General features: G+C 40.6%; 1 protein-coding gene across 2 annotated transcripts in view; it reads right to left on the bottom strand.

The window, feature by feature from the left end:
• The window catches only part of LOC145767310 (cadherin-23-like), a 58,436-nt gene that overhangs the window by 4,592 nt on the left and 31,046 nt on the right, over positions 1-22,798 (bottom strand). For both annotated transcript variants that reach the window (XM_082579107.1, XM_082579108.1), the window contains exons 17-36: positions 14,597-14,792; positions 14,152-14,294; positions 13,797-13,908; positions 12,676-12,785; positions 12,242-12,338; positions 11,381-11,544; positions 10,298-10,453; positions 9,713-9,841; positions 9,000-9,162; positions 8,453-8,667; positions 8,024-8,200; positions 6,776-6,883; positions 6,498-6,621; positions 5,218-5,324; positions 4,948-5,101; positions 4,149-4,294; positions 2,566-2,681; positions 1,611-1,733; positions 658-741; positions 129-197 (exon numbers count right to left, since the gene is read on the bottom strand). In XM_082579107.1, the coding sequence (XP_082435233.1) occupies positions 129-197; positions 658-741; positions 1,611-1,733; positions 2,566-2,681; positions 4,149-4,294; positions 4,948-5,101; positions 5,218-5,324; positions 6,498-6,621; positions 6,776-6,883; positions 8,024-8,200; positions 8,453-8,667; positions 9,000-9,162; positions 9,713-9,841; positions 10,298-10,453; positions 11,381-11,544; positions 12,242-12,338; positions 12,676-12,785; positions 13,797-13,908; positions 14,152-14,294; positions 14,597-14,792 (2,693 nt within the window). The remainder of the gene's footprint in view (positions 1-128; positions 198-657; positions 742-1,610; positions 1,734-2,565; positions 2,682-4,148; positions 4,295-4,947; positions 5,102-5,217; positions 5,325-6,497; positions 6,622-6,775; positions 6,884-8,023; positions 8,201-8,452; positions 8,668-8,999; positions 9,163-9,712; positions 9,842-10,297; positions 10,454-11,380; positions 11,545-12,241; positions 12,339-12,675; positions 12,786-13,796; positions 13,909-14,151; positions 14,295-14,596; positions 14,793-22,798) is intronic.

Consider the following 22,798-nt stretch of genomic DNA (forward strand, 5'->3'; position numbering starts at 1 on the left):
TCGCCACTCCGCATTGGTACTTAATAAATATTAAACAGGATAAGAAAAGAAATAGCCTACAAACTTAATCCGGATAAAACCAGAAATATCCAGTCCGGAACCCGTTCTTGGATACCACTGGTACGTACCTTGCGATGTCTTGCCTTGGGACGAGGCTTGTTGAATTCAATTCTTTGGCGTGGATTGTGATGTCAGAGCTGCGGTAGGAAGAAAAATATTTGAGAAATCAGTTGCAAAATCTACTTTTTCCATTAGGTCAATAATGGTAGCTTTTTATCCGGTAAGCGTTTGAATAATAATTAGACATCAAAATGGGGTGCTGCAATCCAGGGAGTAATAAATAGTTGAATTTGAAAACCACAAACAACCCGCTAACAAGAAACAATGACGAAATAAAGCAGTTGATGGGTTTCCCGCAGTGCTCCTAATCAGTCGTAAGCTAGGAACAAGATAAGACGACAGTCCAGGCAGGGATACTTTGAGTCCAACCAAATGGCGCAAATAAAACAACTTAGGTTATTACAACTGACCAAAACCGATTAACATAGAGAGCAATATAACCCAAACTGCGGCTTCCTATTTTATTGTTACATTCAGTCAAGTAAACACATCTATAAAACGTTTAAAGCAAACAAAACTAATGTAAAAATAACTCACTTTGCCAAGTCAGTTTCATCAATTTTCTCATGAGGTACGGCGCTGTCCACGTACACCTGAGCGCCAAGCAGGGCTTCCAAGTCTCTATTTGAAAATAATCCAAAATTATTACAAGCGTCGAACAAGGGTTCTCATCACTCGGCTATGCAGCCTCAACACCGAGGGAATATTGGGGGCAGTGATGCCAGGTTATTGTTTAAAAACAAGCAAATGATTCTAGGAAACAAGCCCAACACAAGCAAATTAACACAAAAACAAGTCCAATAATTTGCAATCAATATAAAACACGCAGTTGCGCAGTTTAAAACTTTAAATACAACTTTTAAAGTCCATGCATCACGTTTATTTACGGAATGACACTTATTTACGCCATTCTACGCAATAGTTTTCTTGAAAACCAAAACACAATAGAAAACTATTAAATTAGGTGTCAAAAACAAGTTAAAAAAGTTAAAACAAAAAATCAGAAAAACCAGTTTATTTATAGAGCTTTCGCCACACAAGTGTGGCTTCTTCAGCATATTCTTATTCAAATAGAATATACATACATTACAAATTCTTATTTCTATTTGAATAGGAATATACTGAAGAAGCCACACTTATGTGGCGAAAGCTCTATAAATAAAATGATTTTTCTGATTTAGTGTGGATATGTACAGTATATTTTTGTTCTAAATATTTTTATCACATTACGCAATACGCATCCTAATCGGAGCATCAGTTAAATTATAAAAAGATTTGATAAAAAGTTTAATAACAAAGTTTTGTTAAAAAAAGTTATACCGGCAAAAAAACAAGCAACTCGCAAACTCACGACAAAACACGCAAACTAAAAAAAAAAATTGCGGGAAAACCGCAAGGTTGGCAACACTGGTTGAACTTGAATATCAGACTCGCTGTAACATCACAATTGTCATGTTGTGGCGTATAGTCGTGACGTATTGCTTACGTACAAGACAAATGTATCTTGGATAAGCAGGAATTCCTCTGTTGTCATCCTGGAATAGAGAACGACCGTTTCATCTTTCTTTATGATTCCGATCTCAACCAGCGCTTCGTCACTGTGCGATTCATCGCTGTCGAAGAGAGGTTGTTAAAGCTTGCCAGCTTTGAAGCTAAGTTCTTATGAAGGTGTTACCACCGTGCCATATTTTAAACTGGTTGTCCTGCTTCGGTATCATCACGCTATAACGTCAGCGTTTTGTCGCTTCTAACTTTTTCTAGACCTCTGCTAAGTTTGGCATATCTTTATTTCGTTGTGATGGTCAGAAATAAGAACAAACTGAAATTGAGTAAGATTCCAGCACCCTGAGGATTGGTTCATTGTAGGAACCTTTATCCTCGGACTGGGAAAGCTTCTTTAAGAGCTTACACTCCTGGCATTTTCGCATACTTGTAGAGGTTTGAACGACTGACGCAGGCCCGGTCACCGAGATTGACAGAGTGAAGTTTCCGATCGATGTTGTCACAATGAAGTTATCACATTCACAATGAAACTGAAGTCATGTCAGCTGAGGAAGCTCAATGTTTAGTTTCGGAGTTAGTTGGTGAATGTTTTCCCACGCAACAAATCAGTCGTTTTATTGCAATGTTCAACGTCAGTGAATGTTATAACTCAGGAGCGGTTGAAACTTTTTTTTATCAGTGATTCCACAAGTCAGATCGAAATGTAACACAGACACCAAACACGGATGGCTGTGAAAAGCAACAAAAATGTAAGCATGGCCATCTGATGTAAGTAAGTAAGTAAGTAGCGAGGGCCGTTTGAAGGAAATACCATCTGTGACAATGTACTTAGCCAGCAAAACCATTTTTACATCGATTCGACGTTTAGCAGACGCTACATCAATCTAAAACGAACGAATTTTGCTAACTGATGAAACGACAACCACTGAGAGAGTTTCGTACCCATCAGTTGCTCCTACTGTGACGTCATAGTGGCCATTCTCATTTCCATTGAGGGCGCCCTCCAGGTAGAGGTACGCACCCACACCGTTGCTGGAAGGCCTCACTCCAAATATACCCTGAAAACACAAACAATATGGTTTAACAATGCGTAGCAATGTTAAAAAAACATCGTGAGAAGGTATAGTGCTACACCAAAGATGAACGTGATGTTGGTATGAAAGTTGGTACGGTAGTTAATGTAACCGGTGATACACGATGAGCATTCCATTGCTAAAACCATTTGCTCCTGGTTTTTGAGAAGATGCGGCCGCTGGATACTTGACGCATATGTGCGTAAATCTTTACCAACATTTTATAAAATTGACAAAATAAGTTGGCAACGCAGCAAGTGAACAACCATTGTAGCAGAGGTGTATGAAGTCAGGTTTTCAGGACTCCTGCTACATTCCGACTCCAAAGCCTGCGACTCCAATTCCACTCCAGCTTCAAATATTTGGAATATTGACTCCAAACTTCAATCCGACTCCAAACGCGAAACATAAACCACAATTCAGATTTTTTTTATAGCCTTCTACGTTTGGTTTGGTTTTGAATCTTTATCCTCGGACTGACAAAGCCTCTGATACGTTATTCCTGGTAGTTTCGCATAATTGCAGAGGTTTTTGACGCAGAGCCGGTTACCGAGATTGACAGAGTGAAGTTTGCGATTGTTGAAGTGTTATTGTCGGGAAATTATCTAGAAGCTTCTGTGTTTACGAAGTTACGCGCTAACCAACCGAGATACCGGGGCGGACAACTTATACTAATATACTTTACATATCCCCTGTCATGAAAAGAAAAGCATACTTTTAAATGATAAAATACTTCTTGGAAAATATAACCAATCCATGAAAGTGCACAAAAATAACAACTGTACCAAGTAGTGCAGCGTAAATATTTGCACATCAAAAGTATCAACCAGCAAATAAAACAAACTCCAGTTCCGATCCGGCTCCTGGTTTTGCCAAGAATTTCCGACTCCGACTCCTGCACACCTCTGCATTGTACGCCAGGTAAAAAAGGTAAAGGTGGGTCCCATACTTGATTCAAGCATCGGGGGATGAGAAGATAAGGTTCTCATTATACTAAGCCATCGGCACTAACGAGAGTAGGATGGCCAGTTCTTTTCTCTCAGCCGCCTTTACTTCAGCAACTACGCCCACCCAATTTATTACACCCTGGGTAGAGGTGAGCGTTGTTTGTCAACAACCAGCATAAGCCGGGAGTCGAATCAGGTTTGCATAATTCGAGAACCAACGCCTTATCCGTTGCGCCACCCCACCGCCAGTACGCCAGCTAAATTAAAGCAAAGTCGGTAGCTCAGATCAAAATATGTGATTTCAGGTCGTTGCATTCTGCTTCAAACTTGAAAACAGAAAAAGTTTTCAAGTTGACAAAGAGAGGAAGTGACTGGAGAATAGTGATGAGGATCTCCACCTGGATTGAACCCCTCTTGGAACAATCAAGCAAATCAGGAGATCTTCGTGGTAACAACGAATAATGTAAATACAAAGAATAGTAGCACTTTTAGGAGAAAGACTCACTTCAACTGTGGTCCTCTTGCCGTTCAAGACCCAAATAGTTTGGACAATCGAGTATGTGATGACCGCGTTATTTCCGGCATCTGCATCGGTGGCAGTTACTTGGACGACGATGGCTTCTACATTGGGTTGGCTGTCGAATGGAATATCTGGAATACAATTAAACTTATTGACAAAGAAAAAGGGAAAATAAAATCAGGGACATCATTCGTGCATCAAACGACGTGACATCATCGTTTTAACATTTCATATTCAACAATGAACTGCACAGTTCAAGCAGGGGTTGTAAAGACATTTTATTTCTTGTAACTTTTTTAAAAACCAACTGGCATAAAGTTTTAAACACACTGCTGCAATGCTGTCGGAACGGCAGCACAAGTTTCACTTGAACCAATCGATTCAAAAAGCACAAACATAGCAGATTGAAATAAATATCAAAAATGAAGATTAGGCAATCTTGTTGTGTCAATAATACCAGGATGATAAACCAGGAGGTGTTCAACCCAGGTTGTCGTGTGACCAGGCCATTGTTGGCGCGGTCGGGTCTATAAGACATTGTGTTGGCGGAATGGAGGCTTTTTGATCGATGATTGCTCTGTGCAAACCGCGGAGTAGAGGTCAGTGGCGTTAAGCTGAACTACTTGAATAAGTAATCTTGCTTTGTTTATTTTAAGATTGCACTGGAGATGCAAAATCAGAGCGGTTTTGGACTCCTGAAGTCGAAGTTGTTTCTTAAAGTATTGTTTTAGTTGGATTCATCCATTTCTGTCCAGCTTCGTATCTCTGGACTATCACACCTCACCTGCTCTGTACGTTTCGCTACCGAACACTGGTGCATTATCATTGATGTCATCCAGATTGATGATGACGTGGAGGTGCGAAGAGTCACTCTGAACGTTCACCCAGTCGTCGTCTAAGTCAGTATTGCAGTGTGGACACTGGGAGTTGTCACTCGCCTGCCAAAGGCAAACAACGTTCAAGATGGCTTTCGTTCCAATGATCACACCACAATTGAGGTTGTCAGCAAAAATGATGAAACGATTCAAATAAAATAGCTTACGACCTCACTCACCGTGATAACGAGATCGTATTGCGCCTGAAGTTCTCTATCCAAAGGAGCAATGGTTGAAAGGATTCTGGTGGTCGAGTTAAGCCAAAATTTTCCAACTCCGCTTCCGCCTAAAAACAAATTGTGTCGATGCATAGCGATTAACGAGCCATACAGCAAAATCCGTCGTTTTTAAAGGACGTTTTTAAATGTAAAAAGGACGGATTTTGTTGTCTGGGTTGCTGTAGGCCCACATCACATATATCTGTTACTCTTAGAACACTACATAGTTTTATCACAACCATATAGCAGCGTTGCCAGGTGCACGGTTATTACAGGGCCATTCTGTCAACACCGAGTGCCAGACCGGAACGACATTCAGCAACACTTTTATAAATTCTCAATATGACCAGATCAGGTACCGAACTCACGTCCACCTACGTAGATGCGATCACTCAATCCACTAAGCAAGCAAAACTAAGCTGAAGGACCAGGCAGTTATCATTAATCAGAGCTTTCCAATGTGATCAGGTATGTTGTGGTCAACACATAAATGCTATCTTCTTGATATGGTGGCCTGCCTGCTTCTCAGGCAGGAGATCCCCCATCCATAATGGAACTCAATAAATGAACAACTTGATATTGTGCACAATTCATGGCCACATCAACTAACCAATTTATTTCAGTATGGCTTCACATGAGGTAGATTGCACAAAAGCAGTACGTAGCCTATATCAAACACATAACTTTCATGCAGGCCGAAGAAAAGATCTGTGGATGAGACACTTTAAACGAAAACGGTCTCTGGATTTCTTGTTTATTCTGGGCACATAACTCGCCAGTGCTCATCGCACGATCGCCTGGTCCTTACCCCCTTGTGCTGTACCCCTGTTTGATTGGACCTCATCGGAAAAGCAACGAGTGGAAAGCAGATTGCTCAGAAACATGTCTAGCAAAATTTGGGAGGATTTGAACTCAAAACCTTTGTTTGGCGAAGATTTGAAAGTGCGATAACTGCCAAAGCTCAGCAGCACGTTCTGTCAATCTCTACACATCTCGGCATGAGAATGGTGAAGTTTAACCGAGCTTGAACGTCGACTTGGGTTTCAATAACACAAATTGAATTTTCGAACATGTATAAAAATATATTGAGTTTCGAATAGACACATAAATGTGGTTAACATTAGAAACTCCTAGTCATATTTATCATTTTCTGAAATAGGCTACAACAAATCCTTTCTAACTTTTATTGTGAAGCATTGTTGACGGTGTACACTAAGCTGGCTACGTAATTCTTTGCTTACCTGTTATGTAATAATAGTTGATGGAATTTTCTTCTGTATCGGCGTCTCCAGCTTCCTTGATGGGATCCGACAGTGGGCCAGCCACTTCCTCCTCAGTTAACGACATTATTTGCTCATTGGTGGTCTGTTGTTGCAACATAATAAAAGTAGAACATGATACATAATACATAACATAATACGTTGTTGCAACATAATAGAACCTCAGCCATAAATTGAATAAACACTTTGCACAATGCCAGACAACCAGCGGAGATGAATCAAAACATTTGGCAACTAACCGTGTTGTAGACCGGTAGGTTATCATCGATGTCCAGTATTTCGACGGTAAATGATGCTTCTACCGAACGTGATGCTAAGGGATCGTTGTCTTCAGCTTTCACGGTTACCTGTTGGAAGATGTTAGTAAAATAATTGAACATCCGGGATGAACGAAAGGATTTTCAAATAGGGGGACTCAAAACTACATCCGATTTTGGCGTATTCACACTAGATTGCGTTTTTCTGATTTACAAAAATGTTGTACTTTTTCTCGGTTAAAAAGCAGTAAATGAAGTTAGGTTTTACACAATTTAAGGTTTGCTGTTGAAAGCAAGCTTAACTAGAAATAAAACAAGTTGTATTGATGCTTGACTCTTGTGGAGGCCGTAAAAACGGACCGTTTCTCATCCCGTAACGATATGTACCCAGGGTATTGGGTGGTCGTAGCAACAATGCTAATGAAGAGGTGGTGAGTGAAAGGAACTGGTCACCCTACTCTCGTTAGTGTCAAAAATGTAACAAAATAAGAACCTTATCTTCTCATACCCCAATGCTTGGAATCAAGCATGGGATCACCTATCTAATGTTATGTCCTTGACTTGACAAAAGTTTAACTTCAAGGAAGCGGAAAGCGCAGATGTAAATGGAATGTTAGTGACGTAATAAAACGACAACGAGTCATTTGCAAAATGCTGGGTAACATTGGAGTCACTGGAGTTAAATTGTATTGTAACAATATTAATAACTCGATCACAAATATGTGTTGGTCTTAGTTCAGCAGGCCATAGCTCTGAGAAGGGTCGTAGGTATTTCTCACTAAAGCAATGAGATATCAAGAGCTATAGTCGAAGGAGCGCCACTCCGCAATAGACAGCATGCCTTTAAGTGTTTTACGAAAGCCACAGCCACATGCTCTTGAGCGGTGTCGAACCTGGCGCCCTTTCGAACATCGTTCCAGGGTCTAACCACTCGGCAATGCAGCCGACTAAGCTGTTGATGGTCTCAGCGCTTTACATCGTAGACAGTGTCAGTGCAGCCGTGTCAAGGCTGAGCCGAGTGCATCATTATTCTGAATCCTTTTCTGTGTGCTAAGCAGAAAGCATACAAACTAAAACAATTGCTTGTCAAGCAGGAATATAGTCTAGCATTATTACAGAATCATACTATGTATCAAGTGACAACTTATGCATTGCATAGCCTATCACTAAGTCAACGAGCCGGTTAAAGAAACTAAAATAATGACGATAAACAAAGAACCAGATAACGACCTGGTAGGTGGCTTTGGCTTCTCTGTCAAACACCATTATGGTTGTTATGGTTCCGTCTACACCGTCGATCGAGAACTCGGTGGCCCCCTCCGTCAGGCTGTAAGTGATCCGGCCATTGTCCCCACGGTCCGCGTCGGTCGCGTTTACTCGGAACACGAACGTGTTCCTGGAGCTTTCCTGCGGAAGTTTGTGCTTTATGACGAAACTATGCCTGAGATAAGTCTTACGTCATCTCTTCATGACATGACGTCATCGGCGATGACGTGTGTCTAAAAAATTACGTACCAATCGATTAAAGTGATAATTAATGCGTAGCCATCTTTACCAACACACAGGAAATGTTCAACAAAATTAACATCAAAACGATCGAATAAACATCCGATTACCCAAATGCAACGTAAAATACTCCATAGACATAAAGAATCTTACTTCTTGCACAGTGATCGGTTCACTGCTTGGAAGGTTCACGAACTCCGGCTGGTTGTTATTGACGTCATTCACAGAAATGATCAACAAGCAGGTATCGTTCATGGGGTTTTCCCCGCCATCGACCGCCATTACTTCAATCTGGTACTCAGCATCGCCGTTTAAGATCGAAGAGCTGAGGGTCACAACACCGCTGGTGGGGTTGATTTCAAACTCACCTAAAATAATTGACGTGAAGCCACTTATGAGGGCTAACTTTGTTTGACTTTTGATGTGTTTCAAAGTGCTTTAAAGCATTTCTGTAGCCTGTAGGATAGGCATTAGGCGTGTCACAAAGTATGGTAAAAAACAAAACAAATTCAGAGAAGATATCGGCTAATAGATATCCAAAATGCGCGATATCTCGCCAACACGTGGAAGAAAACAATTTTACATCGTATCAATAATAATTCCAGAAATATTAAACAATTTTGTATAGTTGAGAAGACAAAAAGAACAATAAGTAAAGATACCTTAAATAATTAAATAATTATTAAATTAGAAAAAGCACCGTTTTCATTTCCACCAACAATGGAGTATCTTAGCTTAGCATTGACGCCAACATCTTTGTCAGTAGCTGTCAAGGTGTACACCACGCTACCATCAGCAGAATCCTCGTCAAAGTCGGTCTGGTACATCGATGAGCTGAAAGCAGGGGGGCTATCGTTCACATCCTACAGACAACAACGACATTCAATGCTGGTTATTTGCTTTGTCTACTGCCGAATAAAGACGCGGTGGTAGCTTAATAATAACTACAGGACAAAACCACAGAAAAGTGTTGCAAATGGCCACGAGAAGGTTCTCATAGCCCGAAGCTGCAGCACTTTTCACTTAAAACGTTGAAATTCAAATGAAAAGTCAACTTCAAGCTATAAAACACCTTCTCCGCATATTCAAATTCGTCATTGCACATGACTAGGGAACTGTTTTCCGAAAGTTAGTGCAAACTGCCACCAGTACTACCACAGCGAACCCGCAGCATCAGGCTAAAACAGGTCGTTTGTATCTTCACTTGTGAAATAAACAAATGCTGCCAAAAGCGAAACTCAATCTATTAATAATTAATATTAACCACGAGCACAAAGTCCACAGTTCATGCAAAGAGACGAATAAGATGAAACAATCAGTTATTTTCGCATCGCTTAAATCGAAAGTAGGCATAACACTGATTTAACAGTAGCGCCATTAAAAGTTCACATTCTGGAGTGGGCAAGTCCTCACCAGAATGGTTATCGTTGCCAGAGCAGTTTGCTGATTACCGCCGGACCCCCTGTTGTCTGTGGCGCTGATGGTCAGGGTGAAGGTGGGCCATCTCTCACGGTCCAAATCAGAAGCCACGAAAACTTCGCCCTGGAATTAAATTTCTATTTAAAACTATGTCCCCTTATCGCAGTCACAGCTTATTCGTCTGTCAAGGCAAGATAGGTTGTCGGATGTGCGAAAGAATGGTGATTGAAGGTTTTCATGGCACTTTGAAACCAACAGAAGGGCAAGAAGCCGGTCTTCGTCTTCAGGAGATTTAATAAATAATTGTTGTTAAGCGTCCTGACAAAGAAAGAGCAACATATCCCACCAGGTACGCCCGAATGAATGATAATGAAGATTAACATTTAGTATTTAAAGAATTAACAAGGCACTTTTGAAAGCTGTACAGGGATTTTTTATAATAATAATAATAGTCACTGGTTCTATGTAAACGTTTCATTCTTTAAAACAAGAAAATATGAATAAACTTTGAAACAAAGAATAATAAACAACTGTCAACTGAGCAATATCAAAGAAGAGGCTGGATTCTACTACACTCACGCTCGTGATGTTGATGTCAAACTGTCCCAGCTCGTTCCCAAGCAAGATTCTATACACGACGTCCGCATGGACTCCAACATCTTCATCCGTTGTGTCCACGGTCAAGACGACGGTTCCTGTCGTGGCGTTCTCCAAGACTTCGCCTTCGTAAGGAACCTAAGAGGCAGTTCGACTTAATGTGATGGTGCAATGCAGTGGCTCTCAACGCTTTAAGCCCTACTTTAATGCCCTACTGAAGAAGAAAATATTATATAAGTGCTGGTCTAGTGGTTAGGTTGTCACCGAGGTTGTGAACTGCTTCCCACCGATCCGCAACAACTGATCAATTCTGTTAATACCATGAGCTGAATTTTTGTTACCAAATGGACAACTTTATATAATATAACAACTCAACACCCTATATATCAAGTTACATGCATACGGTAAAGCTCGGATGGACACATTCCCCATATCAGTCTAGCCACGTCATCTGAGTGAATACATGCAAGTAGCCATTATCTTAACACAACAGTATAAGCGCATTTTTAATTAAAGTTATTAGTTGAACCATGGCCACCTAAAGATACGGCCTGATTTGTCACATTTTGCAGAAATTTCCAGGTTTTTCTAACTTTGGGCGAACGTTTAAATAAATTTTTCTAAAAATTAGATTTTTAAGCTTTCTTTATTCTTTTCCCCAGATGCCACAATAGGTTTTAACATCCTCACATGTTGAAAAACAAAGAAAATTTGATTTTGTAGATTTTAGTCAGACTGTTAATTTTCAATAACAGTCTGATTTTGCGTTTTTCAACTTACTTTTTCTCATTTGCCATTGCCTCCCCAAGCCAACAAAAAAGTTTTTTGTCATTAGGAAACCGCAAAAAGTAAAAACATCTCAAAAAATGTCAGTCAAGCACTAGCAGTAGCTGTAATCAAAATCTGCAAAATGTGACAAATCAGGCCGCATCTCCAGGTGGCCATGGTTGAACGTAATAAATTAGCTTCATAAAACTTCACATTTTTGAACTATTAGGATCATTGCACTACGTAAAAAGTCCAACCCACCCCAACATATAAACTACCAACCCCCAAATAACTTACCCCCACGAATACAGGGTCGTTGTCGTTAACATCAACTATTCGAATGCTCAACTCAGTCGATTGGTTAAGAGAAGGGGAGCCCCCGTCCGTTGCTATGACGGTGATATTTAACCAATCACCGATCGTCTCTCTGTCGATGATCTCATCAGTTGTAGTAAGCAAACCTGAAATGCATTGATTGGTCGTGAGAATCTTTATCCTCGGCCTGACAAAGCCTTGATTGGTTTTTCCTGGTAGTTTCGCATACTTGTAGATGCTTTTATTTCTACTGCAGTTGCTGCCAAGAACCAGGACAGGCCAAGAGTTGAAGAACGTTGCGTAGTTGGTTGGTTGTTTTCGAACCTTTATCCTCGGCCTGACAAAGCGTTGATAAGTTATTCCTGGTAGAAATTATTCTATTCACCAGGTGCCGTTGGATGGAGAGCGGCCTTTAAAATGCGTGGCTCAAGCGCACACCCCGAGAGCCGAACCAGCACTGCTTGATCTTGAAGCTTCTTCTGGAGCTATCGAGGCAGAGGAAAGTTTCTGTTGGAAAGTTTCTGTTGGCAGCCTTTCAATTGCAGCACTCAAGCCTTCAATGAACATATTTTGGCAATACTAGCTCAATCGGTCAAGATTCAAATCATATAAGTTCCAAAAATATTAAATTTAAATTAACACAAATATATCCCAGAGGAAGTGCAGATACAATGGTTTTGAAATTTTGCTTTTAATGTGTCTTCCCAGCCAGAAAAAGTTGCCAGAAAATGTAAAACCAGCCGCTCTTGTTGGCTTAGTCACCTTTGAGTAATCGCACTAGCTCTTTTGTTACCCAAACCCTACCGGTGTTGTACAAAATAAAAACTGTTTGCCACTAAATACCGTTATTGGGGTTTATGCTGACGAATGCTGCATCTTCACTGCTGACTTGATAAGTCACAACTCCATTGTTTCCAGCATCCGGGTCACTGGCTGTCACCTAGTGGACAAGAAGTATGAAAGACGGTTTGCAAAAGGTGGCGCACCGTGATTAGCATGCGGTTAAAATAAAACATGGAAATATGCGAAACATTTCTAATTAGAGTTGAGCATGGAGTGGAGTCGCAGTTTGCGCCCGATTTTCAGAAAATGAAGTGGATTCATAGTTTTACTTTTCACAAAAGATCGGAGTGAAGTGGATTTGGAGTTTGCTTGAGCAACTTTGTATTTAGTTGAAGCAAGTAAGCCCCGTATAGTTTCGTTTGTAGAGAAAATTGAAGATATTCAAAGATAAAAATGAAATTTCCGCAGCAGACGAGTGACATCACTGAACCTACCTGGCCGATGACGGCGTTCGGGACTCCTTCGTTCACTTCGAGGTCGTCGGTGACGCTATCAAACCGCGGTGGATTGTCGTTGAAGTCGTCAACAGTCAATTGGAAGAATTCTAGAACCAAGTATTTGGTTACGCAACAATACAAACTTGTGTTCAAGTTCATGAATACTTGAGTTGATATTTATCCTCGGACTGAGAAAGCCGCTGTGGACGCTTAACCCTTGCACATACTTGTAGAAGCTTTGAGCCACTGGCACAACAGTTCGCAGTTCGGTGGGATTGCTGATCATCTTCCTTTGTGTTGATCGACAGTGCGTTTCTTGTACCAATGTGCCTCAATTCATTTAACTTACAATACAGCTCCTTACTTACAATACAATTAAAAAAGAAACGCTGAAAAACTTCTGCCTCAACTAAAATCCTTTGCAGACTTTCTCAGTGCAAAAGCCAAGCATCGTAAGAGGATGACCAGTCACGCAGCTATGAATGGCACTCATCTAGTCGCATAGCTGCGCCTTTGCTTGCTCGAACCAAACTCAATGATGTTACATATGATATTGCACCATACACATCACTTTTTGTTTTAGCAGTAAGGTTCAGCTGTAGTAGTGCTTCGAGCGCAGTTTTAATGCTTGGCAGATGGGCTGTAAAGGCCTTCACACTTTCTATTTTAGCGGACCATCTTGTTTCAGATCACCAAAGGTGATCCTTTTTACATTAATTACGCCTGAAGACGTTGAGCACATGAAAAGTGACCGGCTCTGCATTCTGCAAGCTGGCGATGCTTTGCCACCAGCACAATGAAAAACGAGTTTATGTTACCGCTTCAGTGTGTGGGAGACGGGGGTTCGATTCCTGGTCGGGTCAAATGGAGAATTTAACAAAATAAAAGCGATTGTGCTTCCTCGCGTAAAGCGGTGTGAGAGAAGATAACAAACGAAAAAAATACACCCCTGAAGCAGCTTTAGCTGTTAACCAAAAACAAATCCGCTAATACAGAACTAGGGTTATCCAATACCCGTGGGTCATCTTGTGACTGAGATGCAAAATTGGAAAAAATAGACATTTGTGAAACATCTTTTGCAGTTGCAAAGCGACACAGAGTACAACTAGCAGTATTACCTGTTGTTTTCTGTTCGTTCTCGTCAGCATTCAAATCTGTCACTGACACGTCACCTGTATATCTTGCTATTGTTTCACGGTCCAATGGGTCCGCGACAATCAGTTGTCCAACCTAAACCCAGAAACAAGGCATAAAAAAACTCAATGTCAGGTCCATCTTCAAACCTATGAATTTGTATTGAAGCAATACCCAGTTGCATGCTTTCGGTGGGTGTCGAGCCTGGGTCCTTTCGAACATCGCTCATACCGCCACACAACTCCACAACGCAGCCAAAGATTCAGAGCAACATTGTTGAAGAAAGAAGAACTCCTGTAACCCAACCATACAGCACCCATGTGCTGCTGAACTCCTCACCTGATTTATTGTTGTCATTCGGAAGGGTGTTCCGCATCCGCCAGGTGGAGATATTCCGCGCTCGTTGAAACAATTCAAGTTGGAGATGCTGTAACTCAGATCGGCGCTCGTATCGCTGTCGTTCGCGTGTACTTCCCAAATGACTGAAGTAAAAAGGATTGTGGCGTAAAATAGCACAAAAAAACTTAAAGAAAGATGACAAACTTGTTGGAGTGGGGACAATTAACCCCTCTCTAAGTAATGTGGGTCGAAAGAAACCACAACAATCGGAGTAGGCATAGCCGCATCTACAAGTCGGGCAACATTGCGTCATATGTTGGTTAGGGTTTGTAATACATGATTATGACGTAACTGTTCAGCATAAACTGAAATATGAAACAAACACAAAATCTAAAACAAAAGATATAAATAAATACACATTGTAAAAGAAGATACATTTTTTCACCTTCATCTCGGGACGCCATCTCTGACACGCTGGAAGAGAAATTGGTGTTTATGAATTCAGGAAGCTTGTCGTTGATGTCGGTTATTATGACGGTGACAATCGTAGTGCCAGTCATCCGAACCCCGCCGGAATCGATGGCCAGGATTTCGATGTCGTAACTAGGCGTGACGTCACGATCCAGATCCGGACTTCGAACCTAAAAAGAAAACAAAAGGTTAAAAATTATCGCGTAACAAACAGGCTTTGTTAGGGGAGGGGGATAAAGCAGTGATTACCAACATTTTTGTAGCCAAGCACCCTTTTCAAAAAACTGGTAAGCCAGCGCAGTGCGCGCACATTTAACCTTATAAGAACCTTGGATGAAAATTTTGCAACAATTGGCTGCTCTTAACCGTGTGAAACTTAATGCTTTGGTGTTCTTTTTTATAAAACCAATGCATTCACGGAACCTTATAAACGGCCCCGAAGTTGAAAACCACTAAGTTGAGGGGTTAAGTTGATTTTTCGCAACTAGGCTTATACCTGGTGGTTAAAGAACAATATAAAGTGGACGGGAAGACAAGGAAACTAGCTTTCGTGCCGCCTTCAAGCGCACCAGTTGGTGTCTTATCAATACGCAATTGTACAAAACGAAAACAAAACTGGGCGTTCTAAAAATTTGATACTGGTATTTGCAAATTGTGGAAGCGGTTACAAAAGTTGAATAACATTCCTCGAAGTACATTGATGCAATCAGGCGGGGTATCGAACCCAGTCCGCTTACTCAAGAGCATTGTCTTTACACACCCAGCGAGATGCACACAAACATCATTTAGTGTTCAGCTGTGGTTTATTTAAGCAATGTGGTTATGAAGCGGCAAAGATAACAATAACAGCGTTGCTTAGCAACACAGGCCAGTATTAGCAGCTAATCTTTCGCCGGTAATTGTGATGATGTCACACAATGATGCATAATTATGATGTCATAGATGCAAAAAGCGGCGCTTGTCCAAGGTTGGGTAGGTGAAAGAAGCAGTGGAGACAAAAGAGAGGTTTGCATTGTAGAATAAGTATGAGTCATCAAACGAAGCTAGAATGTTTTATTTCGGAAAAATGCTTTTTAAGTTTCATGAAGACTTCCTGTAGGAATAAACCAGTGCGAGTATACACAACTTATTATTACATTGCTTTGCTTCTACAGCAAAAGCTGAGCATGTCAATGAAGTAATTGTGGCTTGTTTTGTTGCTGTGAGATGATTTCAAATACGATTGTTTATCAAATCTATTGATGTGTGTACTGGATGGCAAGCTGGGTTTCCTGCTTGATGGGGACAACAATCGTAAAAAGGGCTTCATTTATTTGTAATTAACTTGTTGCCATAATTTTGAGAAATATAGCAGCAAAATATTCATTAAAACACTTTCTTTACCAAGCATAATAGTACGTAGGACTGTAGGATGCATACATAAACCAAACGTACCGTACTGTTGTTATGCGTTGAGTATTGTTCAAAAGCTTATTCAGAGTAAGAGTTGTAGGCCTACTGCATATCTAAGTACTACTTGAATGATGATCCATTTCAAATAATCTTCGATGGTTCACTGCTGATTAGCAATTTCGGTTACCGTACAAGTCAAGTTTTAACTTATACTTAAGAAATCAGGAGCAGGCTAGAATAGTTTAGCTATCTAAGTAAATTGATCTGAACATAGCATAGACTATAGAGTAGCAGACGATAAACAAGTGACGAATCAATGTAAGCACGAACAAATGCATTAACCAGATATTGCAACAAAGCATACACATAAATGCGATAAAGCAACACTTGCAACTCGCTAAAGTGAGACGTAAAAGTCCACTCTCCGTGTGCCACTCAAGTAGATATGTAAGTCCTTCACATGCATTTGAAGGCAACTTTACACAAAGTAGAGAAAATAGTTTAGCTGCTTCCCATCTTAGTAAGGTTTTTTCAATGCATGCAGGGCCTGATATAATCTTTGTAAGGCGCTGAATCAGTTTCAATTTATTGAAATCATAATTATACAGGCTTATACAAATAGAATTGGATTGCCAATAAAAATTATTTCACTACTGCAACGTAATAATACTAGAAAATGCTAGACTATACTATATATAATAGAAACATATACTACAGTAGAATGTATATATTACAAATGCTAGAAGATATATATCACTTTTTTTTATTTCACTAAAAATACTTTAAAAATTTGAAAAACTATTTTGTTACAGTTGTTACAGCTATTTCGTGATTTTTTGTTGTGTATAAAACGTATGAATCGAATCTTATTAACCCAAAAGCATGAAGTGAAAATTCAATAGCAAAAAAGCAAGGCGGAAACATTTGAGGAAACCAAGTACAGCATATGCAAAACACAAGATGAAACGGATCAGCTTGAAGGTGCAGTTACAATCGAAAACATGTTTCAAGCAAATAGAGTTACTTCTCTCCGAACAGCGTTAACAGTTTGTTCTTTTCAAAATTTGCATCCAAATAGCTTTCATTCATTCTGTTATTGGACATCTATTGATTGCATGTGGCTGTGTCTTAGTAAAGTACTTGAAGCTGGGCACAGACGGCTTCTTTTTCTTCCCGTTCACTTAGTTTACATTTTCAGCATCCAAGCATATCTTTGGATGCGACAAACCTTTTTTTGTAGAACTGAAATTTTGTTAACACATGTACAAACTGTAATGGTCTTGTTTTGCAGAGAATCAGCAAAAAGAAGCAGAAGGGGTTTATGACAAAACAAATGTCACTGACTGAAAGTGGCGATAGCAGCCTCGCTGACCACGACAGCCCTGCACTGACGTCAGACGATCAACCCAGTGATGACGCGGTCAATCAGCTGACAACGCCACAGAAGTTCATTCGAGGGAAACAAAGAAGCAAAAGACGCCAATTGAGGCAATACATCAACGCTATGAGTCCAATCAGCAAGAGGAAGGATAGCGTTGAAAAACTTGCGGAAGCGGAAACAAGGCAAACTCTTGGCTCTGGACTTCTGCAGCTAGAAGAACTGATCACAGATGAAGAAACAGGCCGTCTAAGGGTCCGATCGGAGGTAGAGGATGTAGAGACTCCATCAAGAGTTGGACGTTCGCAGAAACGGAGCCTGGGTTCTCCTAGTTATCTGGTGTCAAGTTCGGAGGAATTTGGCTACGTAAGCAGAGAGATCTCTGATTCTGATCCACCAACGGATCGGAGGAGTCTGATTGCAGGTCATGGAAGTCCAGGAAAGGTCTTAATCAGATCATATAGCGTTGATATGGATAAAGAAACAATCAAAATAAAAACTCATCCTAAAGAGGTTGCAGCTTTGAACACAGATGTCCAAAACCCAAGCAGAACCGGAGAGTTGATAAAGCAACAAAGTCTACCGGAATCCTCGACATACTCTGAGCTAAGGTCCCCACTAGGTCGGTACGAAAAGCGGACACACAAAAGTCCTCGAAAGCAACTGAAGATCTCTCGCGCTTACAAATCGGTTGAAATGTTGTCTGAACATGTCAGACAGTATGACGTGGCAAAGAATGGCGGCAAATATGACATAAACTACAAAGAAGTCATCAGGGCAAACGCTACCACAAAAAAGAAAAATAGAAATTTGTTGAAATATTTTTCGCTTTCTGGCCAGCTTTCTCCAACGTCACAATGGTTGTCGCGTTCACAAGAAAATCTTTTACATCAATTCGATGGATCTTTTTCCACGCTGAATCAAAATACACCAAAGAGAGGAGTGAAGACCGACAGAAAATACAGATCCCAAGAAAATTTACTAAATCCTGGAGTAGAATTACACCACGAAAAGAAGTGTTGCTCCAAGTCAGTCGATGACCTTACTAGTGACGTGAACGATTTCTCGTCAGTGCGTCCGTCAAACTTTATGACTCAACAGTCAGTGGTCAGAACAAGAAAGGTCCAAGATGAACATGAAGAGCCAATCAGAGAAACTCATTTTATCTCGAACAAGAAAAAATCGACAATTTGCAAAGGGCATTCTCCGACGCCTATTGAAGCTGTAGTGAAGATAAATAACTATTCAAACCAAAAACCACCTTCGGTCGCAAATAACAAGACAAGTAAAGAGACGGCATTCAGAAATAAATCGACAAAATTGCAGCTGCAAATACGTCATAACCATGCATCCAAAGAAACAGGACTCAACTCTTCGCTCTTTTCCCCAGAAAAGCAACATACAGCAGAAGATGACTCTCTTCATGAAGATAACTTTGTCGACGTCATCATGCATGACGAAAAATTGAATGACGTCAACACTGCTCAAGCAAGCAGGGAAGAAGTTGAAGACCGAAAGCAACAACAAACATCAGCACAGGACAACGACCACATGAATGTTCCGCTTGGAAAAGATTTCATCGCAAAGTCCCATCGTGTTTCGCAGGGGAGCCTCTTGTCACCTGTCAAGCAAAAGCTGGGTTTGATATTCACTTCACCAAAGAAGTTGCCAAAGTTGAAAAAACTTGCCGATCCAAATAGTGATCTCAATCGAGTTGAGAGATCAAAATCTGCTGCAACTGCTGAACAACTAAAAAATAAAAATAGACTGAAGAGGAAAAGAAATAAAACTCTGCAAAGTTATGACAAAGTAGAAGTCAGTGAAGATGATAACGTATTTGAATCCAACACATCTTTGGATGACATTACAAGCCACATGGAGAGAAAGACAGTCTCTCAAAAGAATACATCTAAGCAGCATCGCCACTCCAATAGAATTAGTCAGGCATTAACAAGCATCTTCAAATCGCCAACTCATTCCAAATCAAAAGTATTAGAACTTGACTTGGATCTTATTCTGAAGCATGTGAAAGAAGAGACCCATAAAGAAGGAACTGCTCCTGATGTTGACCATGAAAAGATGAGGAGTGAGAGGAAAGCAAGGATCGCAGAGATTGAAGAAGAAAAACAAAAACATGAGGAAGAGATTAGGAAGTTGGAACTGGAAGCGCATAATATTCAAATGATAGAAAACGCAGAAGTTGAATTAGCAAGAAATGGAAAAGGCAAGAATGAGAGAGTAGAATTAAACATCAGGGGAGCGTTTATGGTAAATAGTGACAGTGATGATTCTTACATCCCGTCCACCACGACATCTCCTAGCAAAGTGATGATGCAGGTGAAGAGACGCTTTTCAAGCATGAAGCAAAGATCTGCTCTAAAGCGGTACAACCTTGATGGATACAGTGTGGAACAGACGTCGTGGAGACGAAACAAAGAGACAAAGATACGACGCGCGGTGTCTTTGAAAACTGACAAACACCCTCAGCGGAAAAGACAGCTAAGAAGTCCACAAAAGATGCTGGAAGATTTTCTCACATCTGAAGGAAAATTAAAGAGTTCTAACCCGCGTGTAAATAAAAAAGACCATTCAAGTAACCCAGATGGGGGGTGGTTGGCTATCACCCACTCCCCTGACCGCAACAAGCCCCCTAAAATAATCGTGTACCAGCAAGAATCGAGGGGATCAAAATCACTAATACAGCAAATGCAATTCCCAACTAGTGACGAAATTCTAAGAATTCCAACACTGGGATTTCCCAAAAAAGAAGATGAGAAAAAGAAGAAACGGCAACGAACGATCCTTAAAAGGCTAAGCGGAAGAAAAGATGGGATTAGCACAGATATAGTGTAAGTTAATGTATTTTAGTTATGTCGGTGATACAGTCGAGTGGTAGAGCCATGATTCGACGGTCGATTGGGTGCCGGTTCGACACCGCTCAAGAGCATGTGGCTTTGGTTTTGGTAACACACTCAAAGGTATGCTGTCGATTTGGAGTGGTACCTCTTCGACTATAGCCCTTGATTTCTTTCATAATTATAAAGTACGCTGCTCTAAAGAAAAATGCATACGGCTCTTCTTACAGTTATGGCCTGCTAGTTAACAAAAATTAACTACCAAGCAATATTGTGTGAATGCGAAAAGTTTACATTTTGTCAACATGCGATCTATACCTCTTAGAGTGCGAGTTTGATGCAAGTTTACTTTGAAATTAAATTCCAGTTCGAAAAGGAACGGGTTTATTGTCTCATTCATATCAGACAAGCAAACGTAATTCTTGAAAGTACTACCACAGACAAAAATATTTTTAAATGCCTGACTCAAACGAAAATGCATGAAGAAATGACTTATCGCTTATCTGCTTTGGTTAGATAACTATTCCGAGTATACTGGTTCAGCGAGTGAAAAAACACAACAAATAAATAAGTGGAAAAATATCGGATGTTTAGATTCTCATCTAGATTCTTAGGTGTATTGTGACGGCACAAACGCAAACAAGCAATACACAAACAATATGAAATTAAATGTATTCTTCAATTCAAATGAACACATAGTTCTGTCCAAAATCCCCTGAACATCAAAACGCTAATAGCTCTTTATCAAAAATTCTTCAGTTGTATCTGGCACAATGTTGTTTCTTTGACAATGTCTCGTTAGCTGTAAATCATGACGGATGCAAATGTGTTTCGATGACATGTGCTGCTGTTTGTGTAGGCCACGACGTAGACTATTCGGAAGGAATTCTATTGTGGCGTCAGATTGGGACAAAGTGACAGACTTTGGAGGGATGCCAAGCCGCAGGGTCAATTCCGCCGAGGTTCTTACGTTACAGACGTAAGTATGACCTCACAAAACAAGTTTTTGATAACAACACAAAATTCGGTTCGCATTAATTAATTATCTATAAAATTTAAATGAAACCTGCTATAATGGTTGAATCTCCCCTATTGTAGGTGATCTAATTCGGATCACCACTGCGCTTATGAAACTCGAAAAGTAAACGTGAATCTTTGCCTTCAGTCATTGTTCTGTACACACATTGTAACAAGGTTCATACACAATCAGAAGACACGGGGCTAATATATGATTTGTATTTAGAGACGATCCAACTCCCCTTCTTCCAACAAGGCCAAGGTCAACAAGTGCACTATCCGGCCACTATGATGTCAAAGGCAAGAAAAGCGGAAAAGAGAAACGCGGTAAAATCAGTGATGATGAAAAGCAGACTCTGGGCAAGGAATTAGTTGTGCAACTGTTTGATTGGAGTGAGCGATCATCGCTACGAAAGGACAGTGTTGACGAAGATTACGTAGAGATGAACCAAATCCATCCTTCTTCTGTGATGATCAATAAACTTGAAGGTCAATCAAATGTTATTGTGGTGGAAAAAACTCCTATTGAGCGAAAATCAGAGGTCGTTGTAGTAGAAGATACTTCTCCTCTTGAACAAAAATTGAAATTTGTGCCAGAAGATACAACTCCTCCTGAACGAAAATCGGAAGTCATTGTTGTGGAGGATACAACTCCTCCTAAACGAAAATCGGACGTCATTGTGTTGGAGGATACAACTCTTCCTAAACTCAAAGAAGATGACAATAAGCTCACGATAAGAAACACTGAAGGCAAACGTGAAAGACACAAAACAAGAAGCCCAGCTAAGGTGTTATCAGGAATTTTCAATAAGATAATACACGGTTCTCCAGGCAAGGAAGGGGGTTTGTTACGACGAGGGAGTTCCTTGAGAAAATCAAAAAAGGAAGTAAGCAGTTTACCCACCACGCCAACTACCGACAAAAATATAAAGACACAAAAGTCGAAAAAAAGGAAAGATAGCAAAACGCATTTTCTTCTTGTTCCAGGTCAACAAGGCCTGTCTTCAAGCTTGCAAAACCTAGTGACTTTCAAAAGCTCATCAAACGATGACTCAGATCAAAAAAGTCACGCACACTGCGACATCACAAGCGATGACGCAGTACAGCATGGACACGAAACATCAGAACATCAGCACTCAAAAAAGGACATTCAAATCGACATAAAACCGGCACTAACAGCAGAAGACCCGACATACGTTGACATGAAAGGCCATCTCAGCCATGGTGATAATCTCGTAGAACATCCAGCGAAACCTAGCACTGGGTTGGAAACTTCTGTTGCCACGATGGTGATGGAAATGGCAGAGGAAAGCGACTATTCTCCAGTATCCAAGTTCAACACAATCAGTGTCTTTTCCAAGTTCGCTCCAGAGGGGATGACCAACCGTGAAGATACATCGCCCGAGCAGTTGGAAGATAGTTACCATGGCGACGTTTCGGGAAGTCTCGACGCAAATCGTAACGAAAGAAGTAGCCACGCGACGACTCAGAAACCGATGACCGAAGCGACCAATCGACTGGTCGGCACGACAGA

Source organism: Aplidium turbinatum, chromosome 3 (genome assembly GCF_918807975.1).
Source record: "Aplidium turbinatum chromosome 3, kaAplTurb1.1, whole genome shotgun sequence".
Lineage (NCBI taxonomy): Eukaryota > Metazoa > Chordata > Ascidiacea > Aplousobranchia > Polyclinidae > Aplidium > Aplidium turbinatum.